The sequence below is a fragment of the Akebia trifoliata genome, chromosome 5, assembly GCF_017979445.1.
Source record: "Akebia trifoliata isolate Shusen 1 chromosome 5, ASM1797944v1, whole genome shotgun sequence".
NCBI lineage: Eukaryota > Viridiplantae > Streptophyta > Magnoliopsida > Ranunculales > Lardizabalaceae > Akebia > Akebia trifoliata.
Genome location: NC_141379.1, coordinates 33,463,454 through 33,483,017, shown reverse-complemented (window position 1 = coordinate 33,483,017; position 19,564 = coordinate 33,463,454). Strand labels below are relative to the sequence as shown.

The window sequence follows — 19,564 nt, the reverse complement described above, 5'->3', positions numbered from 1 at the left end:
TTTTCATTGTATCACCATTTGTTTAAAACAATGATTACAAACCATCCTTTGAAGTCCGTCGATTCAAAACTTAATCAAATGCTCGATTTATGATTTTTGGACATAATTAAAATAGAAAATTTAGTTTTATTGTTACTCTTTTTTAGGACCCTATTCCTACTCATCTCGCACCAATTTTCTCAAACTAGGGTACATGTGGTAAAACAATACGTAATGGGAAATTGCCGATTCTCAACAACAACAACAACAAAACATTTTTTTTTTCTTAAAATATCCTCTCGAGAGAGAAATCTTGGTCAAAAGGAATTCTGGACCATTTCAACACATTCTGATACAATGGGCCGTCCTAGAAATATTTGAAAAAAAAGTTTATCTGCAATAACTTGTGTGAAACTTTAAACCTTGGATATACACTCATCACTAAGCAAGTGGGACAATAAATAAATAAACTATTTTTAAATAAAATTAGAAAAATAAATGTTATCACTACATAAACACTCAATTTGGCAACAAAACAAAAAAAACTCACAATTTTCATTTAGGCATCAAATGCCTCCAAGGAGCTGGTGGCAACCACGTTCGGCATGCATTTTTAAGCTCTCAACTTGAGGAGGAGAATGAACAATTGACTCGAATCATATAAAAAAATTGGAGACAGAGCCATGGTGGATCAAATTTTGTCAGTTCCCCTGTATCGCGATTTGCAGCCTAAAATGATCAGATTGGAGAAATTTAAGTTAATTTGATGTTTCATGTTCATGCCCAGAGAAGCCCATCGAACCCAATTTCTATATTTGAGATTGGGCAGTCACCAAATTCCTGATCTATCGTCTCGTTGTTCTCTGATGAATCAACATATGGCTCCAACAAATCAGATGACCTTTCAGATGGTATCCCATAATCCTTGAGAATGCAAGCTGAGGCAGCTGCAGCTGCCTCACGCTCCAAAACAGCAAGGAAGTTGTCTTCGAATTCAAATACTAAATACTTGTCCTTGCACGCTAGTTAAAACCATGGTTGAATGGTATCAGAACAGTTGCACTTTAAAAAAAGAAGAAGAAGAAGCAAAGCAGTTAAAAAGAAAAGTGCGATAATCCTTACTGTCAACAAGATGCGCAAGGTGCTGTATGTTTTTTATTTGGACTCCATTTAATTTCAAAACCTGTATTTGTGTATCAAACTTAGCTTAATTCTTTCTAGAGAAAGGTATATGAGTTGGCAATAAAGTGTCAATAGTTCAAGAAAGAGAGTAGTAGGTCAAGACATACCTGCTGATTGCCCATATCCTCATATCCAATGTTAACTTCGTTAGCCAAGACCTACGAAAAGAAACAAGTATAAGTAAAACAGGTTTACCTAAAGTAGAATGGTGGATTCTCAATAGAAGTCTAGTAACATGGTGAAAAACAGGCGTGTTAGATGGTTAGTAAGCACATGTGGATCCCTCCCCTTCACCATTTTGACATCACGTGGTTCTTGGGGACCATTTGGGACGAAGATTTTTTATTCCAGAGGACGAAAACACTTAAAAGGACATGAATGAGTGATATGAGAAATAGATTACATGTTAACTAAAACTTTCTAGATTATAGATTATATATTAGTGCGCCATATCAAATGATTTCATGAGTTTCTGGTTTGGATGATCATGTCTTCAGATGGGAAGAGCTCGTTAGAAGGTACCCTAATGTATTTCAAGTCCCTCACTCTCTCTCTCTCTCCCCGATTTTTTGGGCTATTTCTTGCCCCTCTTTTTACGAACTTTCCCTTTTACTTATACAAAATTGAATGCATGTTCTCATGGGAAAGGTTTTAGCTGACCTGTGATAAGATGACAATCTGTTCTCCTTTGAACTTTGCCAATGAGTATCGAGACTTCGCCACTAGTTTCAACTGAGAACAGAGAAATGCCTTGTCAACTTTCTAGAGAACACATAGCTAATCCCAATAAGTAAATACAACATTAGGCAGAAACATCAGTGGTCAAAGGTGAATATCATCCATAGATTCAAGACTTACCCCCATTGTGTCTTCGCATTCCTCACTGCCACAAAAAACAAGCTCATTACAGGAATAATTATTAGAATGTTATTTTTTCTGAAAATTTATCTACTTTATGCTACTGTGTATATATATATAGGGTAGTGTTCGGAGGCTCTAAAGAGAGCCAAACATTTTTTCAATGTATGGGTTAGAAGCTTCAGAAAGGGCTCGTTTTTGCTGAGGATGATCTCTATGATGAGGAGATCATCCTCACCAAAAATCAGCCCATTCTGAAACTTCTAACCCAATCAAAAGTAGTTTACAAAATCGGATGGTCCACGATTCTTCAACTTGTAAACTAGGTTTAGAAGTTTTGGACTGAGCTGATTTTTGGGGAGGATAATCTCTTCACCATAGAGACCATCCTCACAAAAAATCAGCCCATCCCGAAGCTTCTAACCCTTGTTTTAAGAAATATGACTCGCGATAATATGACTCCCACCTCTGACACACGCCCCCATCACAGAACTGTAGATCATTTGCCTCGGGATACACTAGAAAAGATTTATGGTTATGCTTATCCTGAGGTAAATGGTCTATAGTTTTGTGATGGGAGCGTGTGTCAGAGGGGGGTGGGGTTAGAAAATCATTATATATATAAAAGGAACAAAGATTGCAATGTGACATAGTCAGACAGAACATACTCTATGAGAGGTTCTGAGAGGGGAGTGAACACTAGACCAGCGATAATCAGATAAGAAGGCTGACCTCCTTCGATGTGATAAGGAACCTTGAAGAAAGAATAAGAATCTGATTAATACTGAATATAAAGTGGATAAAACTAAAATACCAAATAAAGAAAAATGTTGGGAAAAAAAAAATGAATTCCACATAATTTGGTACAAGATTACAAGTCTCGGTCAGCCTACCAAATGCACGCGTGGATTTAAGACTGCTTGAACTTTCATTAAAACCCCTTGTCGAATAATACCAAGTTCTGCCACATCACCTGCGAACCTGATGATTCAAATGTCACTCGATCCAAGAGACTGTTATTCTAACCCTAGATTGACCATCTGCAGAGATGGAGGAAAAAAAAGTTCCTAGACTTGTGCTACAAATGCAGACTGGACACACACGCTAGGGGTTGAACCTGATCCACAAAGGAAGATCTAGAATGCCAGAATTTGACAATACAGAATCATAACCCACCATTTCATGGTATTCTTCCTGGACCCCCCGTATTCTTTTGCCGGTAATTTCCTAGATATGAACAATTTAATTGTACGCCCTAACCCTGCATGAGCATGCCACCAGATGACTATTTCAAGTCCACCCAACAAGAATATTAGGTTTTCACTTGACGAAATAATGAAAATTTTGGGGTTTTAGGACTGACACGACATACTGTCACTATGAATAAGAATAAACCCAAGTGAGACAGTGACTCTTTTCATTCCAAGAAGTGCCGAGTGTGTCCCCAAAAAATAGATATAACTACAATATTGGGAATTTGCAAAAGTTGTCAAGTTCTAATTACAATTGCTTAGTATATAGGTTGTAGGGCCCTACTTTTGACTTATCAAGTAGCGGAATGCAATGCGCTCAGTTGATCGAAAAGGCACTGTTCCTTCACACCCTACATGGACATCATCAAAGCTTACAATCACGTCCCCCTGGAAAAGCATAATATCTAAATTATTTTCCAAGAATTTTGATAACACTACTATGATTTTAAAATATTAATATGTTTTACAATGTCAGAGAAGAGTCATAAGTTGATACATTTTTTTGATTGGTAGTCATAAAGTCAATATAGTGTCAACACATAACAGTATAAAAAATTAAAATATTTAAACTGCTATTGGATAACGTAAAAGAAACAATCATCAACATCGTTATATCAGATACACAATAAACTGGTCATTAAAGCAAAAAACATTAAATGAATGACATGACTTTTATATGGACACTTTGCATAAATGAATACTACAGGTAACCACGAAAGGCCTAACTGATGCACAATTGGAAATAGACTCTAAATAGAGACCTTACACGTGAGATCCAATCCAAACAAGATGTCCTCAAAAAATTCACATGGACTTTGTAAAGATCTTACACCAACAAAATATCCAATATGCAAATAATCATTTCTTGAAAAGGGTGCTCAAAGATTTTTCCGTTCACTTCCATCCAGATTCCTCAGCACACAGGAAAAGGAGTTAGGGACCATAGGATCCTCTCTCTTTGCGAGTAAACCTCAATTGCCAATCTTGGAACAATGCTAGAGTGGAACTAGGAAAGCACCAAGGTTATAGAATAATGAAAGAAAGTGGGACCAAACCTCGCTAACAAAACTGCAATGAATGAGCAAGGGATCAAGAGATTCACCACTCGATTGACAAAAGAAGCAGATATTAGGTATAGCAAGACCCCTTTTGATTGGGTGGTCCATGGTGAGCATCCTCTCCAAGGTATCCTACCAAATGAAAAATATCACCTTCGGCAGGTAAGGCCTCTGCACTCTACCAAACAGAGATGCCAAGGGTAAGGAAACTACTTCTTGATCAAAATGAGAGAATACGGACATGAGTTCTGGCTCCTTGATATAAACTAAGAGGAGGTCAAACATCCTTAAGGGGCACATACTTCCTAAGGCATGTCAGACCCAACAAAAACACAGGATATTTTAACCGGGACTGCTGCTTTTCATCAAGAACTATAATCTTTTATACTCTCCTACAAGCCCTGTGTCTCTTTAGAAGTCGCCAAATGAAAGAAGAGATTCGCTAATCATATTCCAAAACCCGGTAAAAAAATTTCACTGGGAACAATAAAAATCCAATTTGCTACTTAAATGTTACGAGGTACCATTATTAACTCTTTCATCCAACAAAGGAAGAGTGATAAAGTATCCGTTAACATGATGATCATTCGTTATTTTTATATGGGTTTGACTAGCCTGTAAAGAACTTCAATGGCCAAGCTATCCCTGTGCATAAATGCAAAGTTCCCATCCCTAGGATTGTTTTTACTGCCACTGTTACAAGAGTAGTATATTTCAAGGTAGCTATGGGAGTTAGAGGCTCACATACCTCTTTTAAAACATTATTTGCATCCGAAGTGGGTTCAACTCTCCGCACCAGTACACCCTGAAATAAATACAATGTCGTGATCAAAAACCATGTTACAACTTGGATGATCAGTACATACAAGAACAGAGATGTTTATATACAAGTAGGAATGCATAATGCGATGACATAACTCGTTTCAGAAAATATCATTATACATGCACTTAATAGGTATTACATTTAGTGTACTACGCCCCAAAAAGAAGAAAAAGAATGATGATACAGCCATGTAAACGAAAGCATACATAACAAAACAGATGATGATGAAAAATTAAGTTTGGATTACATAAGAAATATACCTCGTTAGATTGCACTTTCAAGCATGTACGAAGTGCTGGATTCTCCAACTTTTGCAGCAAGACTCCAAGACTAGGGAACCCTGAGAGTTTATGTATGAAAGATGACTTGGGCTCAATCCACATCAGAATGGTAAGATCAAGTTAAATTTCCAGATTCCAGACTTAATATTAGTTATGTGCTTAATTATAATGCCAGAAAGCGACTTAATGTGTGAGACTACACCAAAGGATTCTGCAAACAATTCTGCTGATCATAGAATAAAAAGAGCAGAAATTTGAAGGTCTGTCAATAGAGAACGTGAAAGATGAGATCAACAGTATACTTGTAAATAACATAAATAGATCATGATTTTTGTGATATGAAGGTCAATGACCAGAATTGGAAACAAGAATAACTTAGTGTCATGTCATCAGAATTGCATTTTAGTTAAAAGTCTTGGCCCTCCTAATAACTGTAATTGGGAGTACATAAAGTAATCAGCATGCCAAAAAAAAATAGAAGGGAACCCGAGAGCAAGTTCCTCACCAGTATACTTCCCGTTCCTCTCGTAATCATTCAAGAAATGAGACACAACAGTAGTGGGAATAACATATCCAATGTTCTCAGCTTCTTCAGATCTGAAAACCTAAATGAAATGTATGATAAGAATTTTGACATAAGGTATAAAATGGTAAAATGAGTTATTCTCAAACTACCAGGAAAGAGTACATAGATCACTTAAAGTAATAAAATTGGCGTATAATGAGATTACTTCCATTTTTTTCTTCAACATGTTCATCTAATTTGTTGCCGTGTTTCCAAGATCTCAATTTCTTTTTCTTTTTTTTTTTTTCTTCTATCCTTTATTTATTTATTATTATTATTTTTTTTGGGGGGGGATGCCGGATCCTATTTACATGAAAGAAAGCATCCACATATTCTCTCAATAAATTAACATTTTTCTCCAAATGATTATTCAGTTCAATGACTTTGGAATGCACCAGAAAGCCTACCTGAAACGCCACCCCAATGCACTCCCCCTGGTCGTTGAATGCAGGACCACCACTATTTCCTACAATATGACAAGTATACCATGGGGATCTCTCAAAGAAATAAAATTAGTGAAGAAATATCACGATCTTCAAGCAGCTAGATTATTTCAAATATGTGAACAAATAAAGTTGAAAACATCCACTAACCAGGATTTATTGCTGCATCAATCTGAATGCCCAGTAAGTCTGATGCACCATGAGCATATGATGTAACCTGATATGAAAAAATAAAATAAATTTTTTTTATGGATGCCTACGGAAATTGTTTTGCAATTCACATAAAAAAAACAATGTTAGACTAAATAAACACTTCATAGAAAAAAAAATGTTTTCCTTGCCTCTAGCTATGATATCTCCTATGGATAGGCATAAAAACTACTCTAGCAGTGGTTAAATATGCCACCGCGAACAAAACTTAAGCATGAACCGATCCCCAGCATCTTGATCAGATCATCAACATCACAAGTGTTACATCTTCATCTGTGCCGTATTCCAACTAGTTTAGGTCTGCATACTGATTTTGATTTCGTTGTTTAATTATTCTATTATATTTATATCTTCTGTCAAGGCATGTGCTTTTGGATCTTTATTTACAACCTCGATCCACTTCATTTTCCCTCTTTTATAACCTTCAACTTGCACCAAAGCACTCCTTGGTGGAGTTGTCATTGCTCTTTATTATACATGCTCAAACAATCTAACTTTTATTTTCTTCTTTTCATTTTTTATTTTCTTTTCTTTTGATGTAAAGTGCTCAAACCATCTCTTAACTTCCCATTATTTTCTCTCCTATAGTATCTATTATTAGATTCCTCCAAATGCGCTCATTTCTGATTTGGTCAAGCTTAGTATGTCCACTTGTCTATCAATGTCCACATCTCTACCATACTCTTGTATGAAATTGTTTCCTGGTTGCTGAACATTGAGCTCCATAAAGCATAGCAGGTCATATTGTTGGCTTGTAAAATTTTCTTGATGGGTTTGTTTTCATATAGAATTCTCAAAAGCACACCTCCACTTAAGCCAACCAGCACCAATCTGGTTGGACACATCTGATGAGATCCATTTAGTATTTTCTTCATCCCCTTATTGGAGGGCAAAGTACTTTTATGCCTTTTGTACAATTTTCCTTATGAACCAAATGCAAAAGTTTTGCAGAAAAAGAGTTGTATTAAACAGATGGAGAGATGCAATTCATTAATAAAAGGAAAAAAAATATATATATATATATATATATATATATAAATTTAAAGGTTATGTTACTTGGCCAAAAAAAGTTTGTGGTAACCAATCAGACCTCTATCCGCGACACCACTCCCTTTGTCACTGATATGGTGTCTCCTCCAAATGGGTATCCTACAACAGTAACCGCATCCTGCCCATTCAAAAGCACCACTAGCAACACTTCAAGTTTGTGCATGATATCACAACAAAAAAATATGTTTACAGCATGGACATAAACATTTTAAATGAGAGGAAATAAGCAAAAATTTGGCCTTTCATTTAGTTATCATATTTTCTGCAAATACAAATTTATGTTGAATGCCTACTCTTTCATACATTCAGGAACAGTATCCTGAAATGCGTATAAGGACAATAAGAAGATGGTGCATGATAACCTTTTGCAATGAATATGTATCATACAAAATTGATATAACAAAGATTCCTTGCCAATTTTTCGTTGTCAGAATAAATCATGTATAGCACTAAAACACAGAAGAAATTGGAAACCAACTTAAGCAAAGCATAATTTATTTATTTTTTCAATACATGGGTATCCAGACTTAGTTCCAATAACCAGAAGGATAGGAGATTTTGCAATGCAGGATGAAATGAAGTAATAATATTAGGGTCAAATGACTTCTTCAGGTACAAAAAACATCATAGATCCAGTTTGTCAGATACTTTAGTTATGTTCGTGTTCAAAACAAAATGATGGATCAAAAATATTTTTACAATGACTTCCCAGATCAATATATAAACAAAACTCCATAAGAGTAATGTTAGATACGTAACCACAGCATCATTGTCCTAGTGCCACATTGAAAGATTTACCATATAAAACCACATGGACAAATGGATGACTTGTTTCCAAAGACCATGACTAACTAATAATTTAACTTTTTGTGGTCCTAGCTTGATTCTAGCCTGGGGGAGACATAAAATGTATGCTACTTTGCATTTTGCTCATTTGTAGGAATACAATTCCCTAGCCCTGATGGTAAGGTATACCTGTCAATATAGAAATATTTTTGTATGAACCTTTTCATGATATCATTATTCCCATGCCCTACAGTTAGCATTGGGGTGGTGCAATGTTAACAAGTCAACAGGACTACGAGAGATCTCTTCAATTTTTTTTTTTTTTTTGACACCTTTGGTATCCGGGCCTCTTAGAGATCTCTTCGATTTTAAAGCAAAGACATTTTGGTTAAGTCAACCTTTCTAAGTTTATGTAGGGATATCACTCTTTAACAAATGAGAATGTTTAATTTGGAGGCCTCTAAAGTTTTCCACTGAGCTTAGTGAATGTGCTGTGCAGTAGTCATTTGAACTGCTACAGCTATCACTAGAAAGACACACTGAAAATGCCAAGGAAAAAAAATTAATTAATGTAAGTGACACTACTACTTATTAAAGAGAATAGGTTCAAAACCTGAAGACATGGCAGGCGTCCAAAACAGAGAGGCTCGGCTCCTTTCCAGAATTCCTCACTCTCTACTGAAAGCAAAGCAATGTCACATTCGACACCTCTAGCTAAAACCTGTACATCAGATCATTGAGGATTTAGTTACCGAAAAATCCAAGTGAGCAATCATTCACAGTTTTTTACTCTATAAAAAGTAAAAAACTTTATTCCAATGTCTTATGACACCAAAAAAAAGTGTAACATCACAACGTAATGAATAAATATTTCAAAATTTTCCATCCATTAATATCTAAGATCAATCATAATTGACATATATTTTACTTAAGGATTTTATAATGATATAGTTACAACACAAATCCCATACTTGATATTAGAAGGAGATACCTTAGCCACAAACTTTGTGTCATCTCCTCTTCTCTTCACTTTGACCTACAGTCGCAAAAAATATTATATAATCAAGCTGGCAAATATGCGTCCCATAGCAAGATGTTCAGCAGATAAGGGTAAGATCTCATGTAGTCACTTTAGAAAGTAGTAGAAAATAGCCTCTAAAACCCCCACGACAAACACCTGGTTTAATTTTCTTGTAAAAGTAATCAGACTTTGATATCCGTATGGTTCCTCTTCTATACAATTGATGGAATTAGATAATTGGTAAAACAAGTTTTATTAAGAAAGTTAGACTAAGACTTATAAAACAGTCATGGGGGAGAAAAAAACAACGGATAACATTTTTTCTGACAATGTCACCCCACTCAAAGACAAAAACTTTGAAACAGATTCCTCATAAAATTCTTGGTGAATGGCCGACCAAGTATAAAAGAGAACATTCACCTTGAGAACAATAGATACAGACTTCCTTCAAAACGGCTATTACATTTCTTCTAGAGGCTCCAAGAAATGATAAATATATTTTCTACTATCAATCTCTAATGGGTTCCTTTATGCTCCCCCTAAGATATTGAGGAGAAAACTTAGGGGTCAATCTCCGAATCATTGACATTCCATCTTAGGCCCAAACTCCATGAAACGTTTGCTCCTTCCAAAGAACAACATCCACTATAGAGAGCACTTTTCTTCTCAACCACTGGAAAGATATGGTATAAACAGATATTAGAGAACACCCCCCACCCCAAACAACCACCCACACCCACTAGATATCGTAGAGCTCTTGAATAAACCTGAAATATTTGAAATACCTTTCCATAAAAATGAAAGGGTATTGGAATTCCAACTTGGCCTGAGATGCCACATTTTTCTACAATAGTTCTCCTCCACGGTCCATCCTTTCCTTCCAAAACCTCCCTAACCATTTCACTAATAGGGTTCATTCTTTTGAGATCTCTACAGCCAAAACCCCCTTTATGAAACTTAAGACCCCCCATAAATAGCTCAAACATTCCCAGAACATAAGCACAGATCATGGCCCTGCCCAGCCCAACCATAAGCAAGGAAGTAAATGAATTAATTTCTTATATTTAAGATAATCTTCAGGCAATCTGTTATACAGTTGTATTTCCATAAAATTCTTTTTCTTTGCTTTGATAGGTATAAAGACGGATCCACTGGCATCACCCAAATGAGCAGAATCCCTGCAACCAAGGATCTTACGCATCTGTTTCATAGCAATAGCAATTACGTTTCTGAAAAGCCATTGCAGTTCACTGTTTGCACTGACTTTGGTCTCTTACCTAGATCCTACTACCTCAATCAGTATAGGATGAAGTTGTCGAGCACTTCAGAGTCATCAAATCGTTGCAAATGTGATAAAAACAAGTGTCTGCCCAAGTTCATAAAATAAACAAGAATTTCCTGACAGAAGATAGCATATTAAAGTAGAACATACTTAAAAGTCCATTTCATCCTAACCAAAATATATTATTTCATACTTAAAATTAGTCTCCAAGTATATTTAGAAAATCTATAACAGCAAGGTTTGTCAAGCTCTCACTTCCAGCTTGAGAATAAATGGTGCAAGGGCTTGGTCTTGTTGTTATGTTCTCAATATCTAATGTTACTTTTCTTGTTGAATATTAATCTGTAGTGCATACCAACTCCCTTTGCTTTCTTTTTTACAACTAATATAATAATAAATTAAAATGTTGTATCATTTTTGTGCTTTCCACGCAATTAAAACAGTTGAGGTGATTAACAGGGTGGGCCAGTAATGTTTTCTCTTCCAGAAAAAGATTCTTGTGGGCTATTCTTCCCTCGGCTATTGCTTGGGGGGTGTGGAATGAGAGAAATAACAGGGTGTTTAACAATAAGATGAGAAGCTCCCACGACACATTCTTGGAGATTTTGGGCTTGTTATACCTTTGGGCGAAGCAGAACATTGAGTTCAAGGGGATTACTTTTGATGACTTCGTTTTTAGATGGAACTCTTTATGTAATCTTTGATGCTTTAATTTCTTTTTGATTTGTAGTTTGTTTAGAGGCTTTCTCGGCCTCTTTGTATTTTGTTTCTTTCAATCAATATATTACACTTATCAAAAAAACAGTTGAGGTGTGATCCTTCATATATGAGTAAGGCATGCAACCTTCTCCATCTTTTTTAAATCTCAGAAAATGTAGAAGATTACCTGTGTATCATGTTCAACACAATGTGCATTTGTCAAAAGCTTTCCATCCCCTATCATAAAAGCGCTGCAAAACAAAAAACGTCTCAGAAAGTATCACGCCAAATGCTAAACACTACAATGAAGAATAAGTCCAAGAAACTACAAGAACAAAGGAAATAATCAACTCCGAGAACAATGAACAAAGAACTGTATGTTCTTCAAGGACAACTAAAAGCTAGAGTTCAAGACCTGCCTTCCCGTGCTTGTGTATTGTCTTTGTTTTTGCCAAGGAAGAGAATAATCCGGTGCAGTATGGGTGCAATATACCTAGAAAAATGTATTAAATACATGTGAAAATAAAATTAACAAGAAATGTTTAGAAAAGAAAGTAACAGGAATAGGATTATGAAAGACCAATTGTAAAGTTAGCATTTGTGAGGTAGCTGAAACAGATTTTGATAAGAACAGATAGAAGTCTGTAAAGAGAGATTCCAGATTGGCATCATCTTCAGCTTTGACCAGGCATATTTAGATAACCAAGTAAAGGGGGCACAAATCATTTGAGGATGATGGATGGTCCACTATACATTTTTTGGCAACTATTCATATACACATCTATAGTGATCACCGCAGAAAGTTTTCATCAACATCAAATAAACACAGCTTCCTCTTTCACTCTTTGTACAAGTGACATATGTGCTCTTCAATCTGAAATGTGCAGTCAACGGGACCAACATAAGAGATCTTGCACAATTTTTCAGACTCATCAGCTTCACTTGGACACAAAGTTAAGATCAACAGTTTAGAAAAGAGTACATCTATTTTTTTTCTCCTAGATGTGAAAAGGTACACTTAGTAGCTGGTATGGACCATCAAATGATGTAGGACAAGTTGCAAAAGAATTCATGGAACGTTCGGATCGCCAAAAGTCCAAGCGTAAGGCTTACGCCCACGGACCCGGATGGGTGATGGATTCAAAATCATCCAAGAAGACCCATTCTTGAATGGAAAAGTCAAGATCATCAAGATCAATTGCCTCGCAATTGAGTTTTTGTTAGTGACTTGATTCAGTCATTTACCACGTTTTTTAGGCAATTTTGCTATTTTTTGTAATTTTGTTTTGTTGTAGAAGTCAGAATCATGAACCATCGATTCTCCCTTACTTCTACTGTTAATTAGTATCTATTTCCATGCTTAGGTCATTTTTTTAACTATTTTTAGTATTTTTTCTATTTAGGGAAATTTTCATGATTTTACTAGGACTAGGAGTTTTTTTTTCCTATAAAAGGACTGTCATTGTAATGCAGAGATCATCTTCAATTTAAGAAAATTTCTCTTTAAGAGTTCTTTACTAGTAGATTCCAGATTTTATTAGTCTTTTCATTGTTTCATGTAGCATCATCAAATTAGATTGGTTTTGGCGGTAGATCTCTAAGGTGGAAAACAAAGATTGGATAATCCAGACAACCTTGGGTGTGCCCTACATGTCAGACAGTATACAAAGTGTGTGTGACTGGAGGTTTCCTCAGCCATGGCTGGGGAGACCATTCCCTTATAAATATTTATGTTCAAGAGAAGCTTTCACTTGAGAAATTTGAAGACAGAAACTTCTTGTGCAGCTCTGAACTACTTAGTCCGATGCAAAGTTAGGAACCATACCTTCACGACAGCATTAAGAAAAGCTGCATCTTGAAGATTCCCTGTGTCAGCCTGAAAACACAGTAATATTTCTTAGATTGAACAGATCCCCGTACAAAGATATGGGAATAGGACACTAGAACACTAAAATCAATGCATATCAAGCATTACAGGACTAAATGTACACCAGAAAACGGCAGGAAGCACAACGAAACTATCGCAACTAAACTCTTCTGTGCATCTTAGTCAATTAAGCTTCATAATTCAAACAAAGAATAAGCTGACTCTTAAATCTTCGAACTCAGGAAAACTACAAAATCCAACTCACTTAAGGGGTTGAATAGAATATCTCTTATGACTGTAAAGAGCATAATACATGCAATGTTGTGCCCATGGAATACTCTGTTCACTTGGATAAGTGGAGTAGCTCAGCATGTACATACTTTTAAATATCAGTTTCTCTCCTAGTTGAAACCGATGCAAAATCTCAAAATTTCAATCAAGATACCCTAAATTCTGCACAAGACTTGATCAAAATTTGGATTTCCAGAATATAAACCTTGCTGTGTGTAATTCTTGAAAGAGATCAAATTTGAAAGCTACAAAGCGAATCAAGGTCCGTGATTGAGCTGATCTTCTGCTCAGGTGTCCAAGCAAATCAACACTTCAAATCTTGGCGATTGGTAGGCATATCAGGAGATAAAATAGATTATCTCTTATCATAAGCATCATTAAACAACGAAATGAAACACAAGTACATTAGCTCATATAACCATATAGATACAGTTTGATCATCAGCATCAAAACAAAGAATCAAAATTCCAAGATAATTTCAGACAAGACGCTTAAATTTCATATAAACTAAGTACGAACAAACTCACTTAATGAACTAAACAGATTGACAGAAACATTAACAGCTCTGTTTAAGATCAGTACCTGTTGTTCCTTCAGATCATAAACAAATCCTTTCTTCTCTTTTCTCTGCGTGCCAATCGATTTAAAAACTGTTGATTGAGATCGACCGTCTGGAGCCGAATTCAACCTCTCATCTTTCGATCTCCCGGGAAACTTCTTCTGAGACACAGCTTCAATCTGAACTCAACAAAATGCGAGTACAAGCAAATCAAACAAATTAGGCTTTAGATTTCAATTTATGATTAAAAGTGAGAGAATTTGGTGAAATTAGGGTTTTGATACCTCTTCGTTGGTTTTGTTGGTAGAAGATGAACCTCTCTTGGAAGCTCGCCTTGTGGAGTACAGAGGTTTTTTGATATTTGAACAAAATGATCTCTGCAGAGAGGCGAAGCGGCAATGAGATTGAGAAGGAGAAGTTTCTGTGAAAGTTGAGAGAGAGAAAGAGAAGTTGGCGGCTGTCATCGCCATTGAAGAGGAGAGGAGAGAGAGAGAGCAGAACAAATGTAGTTCTGTCTGTGCATCTCCTTATCCACTCGCAAGTAGAAACCAGTTTGCTCATGATTCAGTACAGTTGCCCGTATAATCAGTCATACGGTCTCTCAATTGTTGAGCAATAAGAGTATGCCACGTGTATTTATAATGTGGAATCTAGATCCTGTACTTCAGGGAGTTAAATAGAATCATCAGGGTCATAACAAAGCTAGTTTACCTAGTTCGTGGTTCTCTCATTTCGAATCCTGGTCTGTAATTCGCGGTTTATCTTGTCTCTCTGCAAAGTCATCTCCTTTGGAGTTTTGTGTGAAGTTGAATGGTTAATTTTTTAAATTTTATTTTTTCACGTCAACTTCTTCTTTTTTAATTTATTCACAAAGAAAAGATAGAAAAATCATCATTAAAACCTTTAAAATGATGATTTTTTATTGAAAAACTCAAGAAGATTTTGTTCAGTAAGTTTAGGTCGAACATGCTTTAACTAATTCAATAGGTACATATCAACATTACAAAACCAATTCGGTATGAACTTACTAACATTAAAAAAAATTAAACATTACAAAATTTATTCGATGTATCAATACCGAATCATTTTTTTAAGGTTTGATAGGTGCCTATCGATCATATACATAAAGATTATCGATCATATACATAAAGATTTGGTACTAGCTTGTAGGACTTATACAAAAAAGTTTTGTTGTTAGATGCTAAATTTTGCAAAAATGATTTGGTATTAGCATTCTAAACTAAATATTTCACACACAAATTTTTTTATATGAATGACTTTGACTTTATTGAATTTTAAGGTATTAGGGTAAAACAAAAAAAATCAAATCGAAGAATGAGAAGAAGGATATGACCCTCGTTGCAACTTAAAATATATATATATATATAAGGTCCTGTTCAGCAACAAACATTTTGGCAAAACATTTTTCAAAACATGAGTTAGAGGTTTTGGAATGGGCTGATTTTTGGTGAGGATGATCTCTAGGAGATCATCCTCACCAAAATCAGCCCATTCCAAAACTCTAGCCCTAGTTTACAAGTTGAAACATTGTGGACCGTCCATTTTTTATAAACCATTTTTGATGGGGTTAGAAGTTTTGGAATGGGCTGATTTTTGGTGATGATGATCTCCTCACCGTAGAAATCATCCTCACAAAAAATCAACCCATTCCAAAACCTCTAACCCATGTTTTGAAAAATGTTTTGCCAAAATGTTTGTTGCTGAACATTTCCCATATATATATATATATATATATAGGGGAATGTTAACGTCCAAGACCTCATAGGGACATTAGTATTGTCTAATACTTTTTTGTTCCTATAATATCATTTCTCGTTTTATCTTTTAGTAGAAAAAAATCAATGATGTATTGGTCTTTTACACTATAAATGTTTGTTTATATAATAAATATTATGAACATTCAAATATTTTGAATTAAATTTTTTTTTTAGTAAATGTTTTGACAATCAATGCCAACATAATAAATACATTTATTAATGACATAATAATGTATTTATTGTGTAGAAGACTAGCATGCCCTTGTTTTTTCACTAAAAGATAAAATAATGAGGGGTATTGTCGAAAAAAATACGTGTTGGACAATGCTAATATCCCATGAGGCCTTTGATGTTATCATTCCCCATGTATATATATATATATATATATATTCAACAACCAACAAAAAAAATCAATGTTGGTAGCCAACATTTTTTCCTATATGAGTTAAAAGTTTTAGAATAAGATGATTCTTTTGAGAGGATGGTCTTTTCATCATAAAGACCATACTCACAAAAATCAACCCATTTTGAAACTTCTAACCCCATCAAAAGTAATTTTCAAGTTGAAGAATCGTGGATCATTAATTTCTAAACAATTTTTGATGGGGTTATAGGTTTTGAAATGGGATGAGTTTTTAGGAGGACTCATAAAAAATCAACCCATTTTTGAAATTTATTACTCATATATGACAAATGTTGGTTCTTTTCAGTGGTTGTTGAACCTAATCTCTCTCTCTCTCTCTTTGTATATATATATATATAGATATAGGGTCGGGTTCCTGCAACACACATATAGACAACGTGTTTGTCTTATATGGGTAAAAATGTTTGGAATGGGCTGATTTTTTGTGAGGATGATCTCTGTGATGAGGGGATCATCCTGACAAAAAATCATCCCATTCCAAAACTTGTAACCCTATCAAAATTGATTTACAAAAATTGGACGGTCTATCATTTTTCAACAAAAATTGGACGGTCTAGAAGTTTCATAATGAGCTGATTTTTGGCAAAGATGATCTCCTCACCACAGAGATCATCCTCACAAAAAATCAGCCCATTCCAAACATTTTTGCCCATATAAGACAAAACACGTTGTCTATATGTGTGTTGAAATGGTTGTCGTTTGAACCTGACCCATATATATATATATAATATATATATATATATATATATATATATAATATATATATATATAGGATCCCGTTCCCCACCCTAAGCTTTACCCTACACTTTAACAAACGTGTTTTGTCCTACATGGGTTAAAAGTTTTGGAATAGGCTGAATTTTGGTGATGATGATCTCTATGGTGAGGAGATCATCCTCACAAAAAAACCAGCTCATTCCAAAACTTCTAACCCCATAAAAAATGGTTTACAAAAAATGGACAGTTCACGATTTTTCAACTTGTAAACATGTTCGTAATGGGCTGATTTTTGGTGAGGATGATCTTGTAATTATAGAGATCATCCTCACCAAAAATCAGCCCATTCCAAAACTTCTAACCCATGTAGGACAAAACACATTTGTTAAAGTGTATGGTAAAGCTTAGGGTGTTGAACATTTCCCATATATATATATATATGGGTCAGGTTCAAAGGCCATATGAGAAAACATATGTAAAAACTTTCGTTTTTAATAAAATTTTAAAATATGGGTTAGAAATTTTGGATTGAACTGATTTTTTGTGAGGATGATCTCTATGATGGGAAGATCATCAAAAAAAAAAAAAAAATCAACCCAATCTGAAACTTCTAACCCCATAAAAGTGATTTAGAATGTGGACCGTCGATTTTTTACCAATTTTTATCACTAATTGTAAATCACTTTTGATGGATTTAGAAGTTTATGATTGAGCTGATTTTTTGTGAGGATGATCTTTTCATCATAGTGACCATCCTTGCAAAAAATCAGCTCAATCCAAAACCTCTAACTCTTATTTTGAAAAACGAAAGTTTTTTCATATGTTTTCTCATATGGCCCTTGAACCGCCCCCCATATATATATATATATATGGGTAGTGTTCAATAACTAACTTTTTGGCAAAACATTTTTCAAAACATGAGTTAGAAGTTTTGGAATGGGCTGATTTTTGGTGATGATGATCTCCTCACTGTAGAGATCATCCTCACAAAAAATCAGCCCATTCTAAAACTTCTAACTCATGTTTTGAATAATGTTTTGCCAAAAAGTTAGCTATTGAACGGGACCCTCTATATATATATATATATATATATATATATATATAGGGTCCCGTTCGGCACCCTAAGTTTTACCACACACTTTAACAAATGCGTTTTGTCTTACATGGGTTAGAAGTTTCGGAATGAGCTGATTTTTGGTGAGGATGATCTCTATGGTGAGGAGATCATCCTCACCAAAAATCAGCTCATTCCAAAACTTCTAACCCCATCAAAATTGATTTACAAAAAATGAACGGTCCACGATTTTTCAACGTGTAAACATGGGGCTAAACATTTCGGAATGGACTGATTTTTGGGGAGGATGATCTTCTAATCATAGAGATCATCCTCACCAAAAATCAGCTCATTCCAAAACTTCTAACCCATGTAGGACAAAAAACGTTTGTTAAAGTGTGTGGTAAACCTTAGGGTGCTGAACATTTCCCATATATATATATATATATATATATATAGAGGGTCCCGTTCGCCACCCTTAGTTTTACCATACACTTTAACAAACGCGTTTTGTCTTACATGGGTTAGAAGTTTCGGAATGAGCTGATTTTTGGTGAGGATGATCTCTATGGTGAGGAGATCATCCTCACCAAAAATCAGCTCATTCCAAAACTTCTAACCCCATCAAAATTGATTTACAAAAAATGGACGGTCCACGATTTTTCAACGTGTAAACAGGGGGCTAAACATTTCGGAATGGGCTGATTTTTGGGGAGGATGATCTTCTAATCATAGAGATCATCCTCACCAAAAATCAGCTCATTCCAAAACTTCTAACCCATGTAGGACAAAAAACGTTTGTTAAAGTGTGTGGTAAAACTTAGGGTGCTGAACATTTCCCATATATATATATATATGTGTGTGTGTGTGTGTGTGTGTGTGTGGTGTGTGTGTGTGTTATAGTTGATTTTTGGCGAGGATGATCTCTATGGTGAAGAGACCATCATCATCAAAAAACAGTTCATTCTAAAATTTCTAACCCTAGTTTACAAGTTGAAGAATCGTTGACCTTCCAATTTTTGTAAACGACTTTTGATGGGGTTAAAAGTATCGAAATGGGCTAATTTTTAATGAGAATGATCTCCTCAATATAGAGATCATCCACACACACAAAAATAGCTCATTCCAAAACTTCTAACCCATACATTGAAAAAAAAATGTTTGGCTCTTTTTAAGGACTCCGAACGCTTTCAAACATTTTCAATATATAGGCTAGAAATTTTTGAATTGAGGAGATCATCCTCACAAAAAATCAACCTATGTTGAAACTTCTAACCCCACTTTACAATGTTCAAGAATTGTGGACCATCAATTATCTATAAACCACTTTTGATGGGATTAGAAGTTTTGGAATTGGTTTTTTTTGTTTGTTAGGATGATCTTC

The 19,564-nt window shown here is 35.1% G+C and overlaps 1 protein-coding gene across 1 annotated transcript; it reads right to left on the bottom strand.

The window, feature by feature from the left end:
* Positions 1–441: 441 nt before the first annotated feature.
* Positions 442–14,734, bottom strand: DEG2 (DEGP protease 2). Its single transcript, XM_086444021.1, has 21 exons — positions 14,492–14,734; positions 14,231–14,386; positions 13,316–13,366; positions 11,910–11,983; positions 11,678–11,741; positions 9,480–9,524; positions 9,102–9,209; positions 7,743–7,820; positions 6,593–6,659; positions 6,407–6,465; positions 5,940–6,039; positions 5,414–5,493; positions 5,079–5,135; positions 3,556–3,659; positions 2,913–3,000; positions 2,688–2,773; positions 2,020–2,044; positions 1,822–1,893; positions 1,269–1,319; positions 1,102–1,162; positions 442–1,001 (listed from the first exon to the last, which is right to left on the bottom strand). Exons 1-21 carry the CDS (start codon positions 14,675–14,677, stop codon positions 757–759), a joined length of 1,857 nt encoding a protein of 618 aa, XP_086300147.1. The 5' UTR covers positions 14,678–14,734; the 3' UTR covers positions 442–756.
* Positions 14,735–19,564: the final 4,830 nt, after the last annotated feature.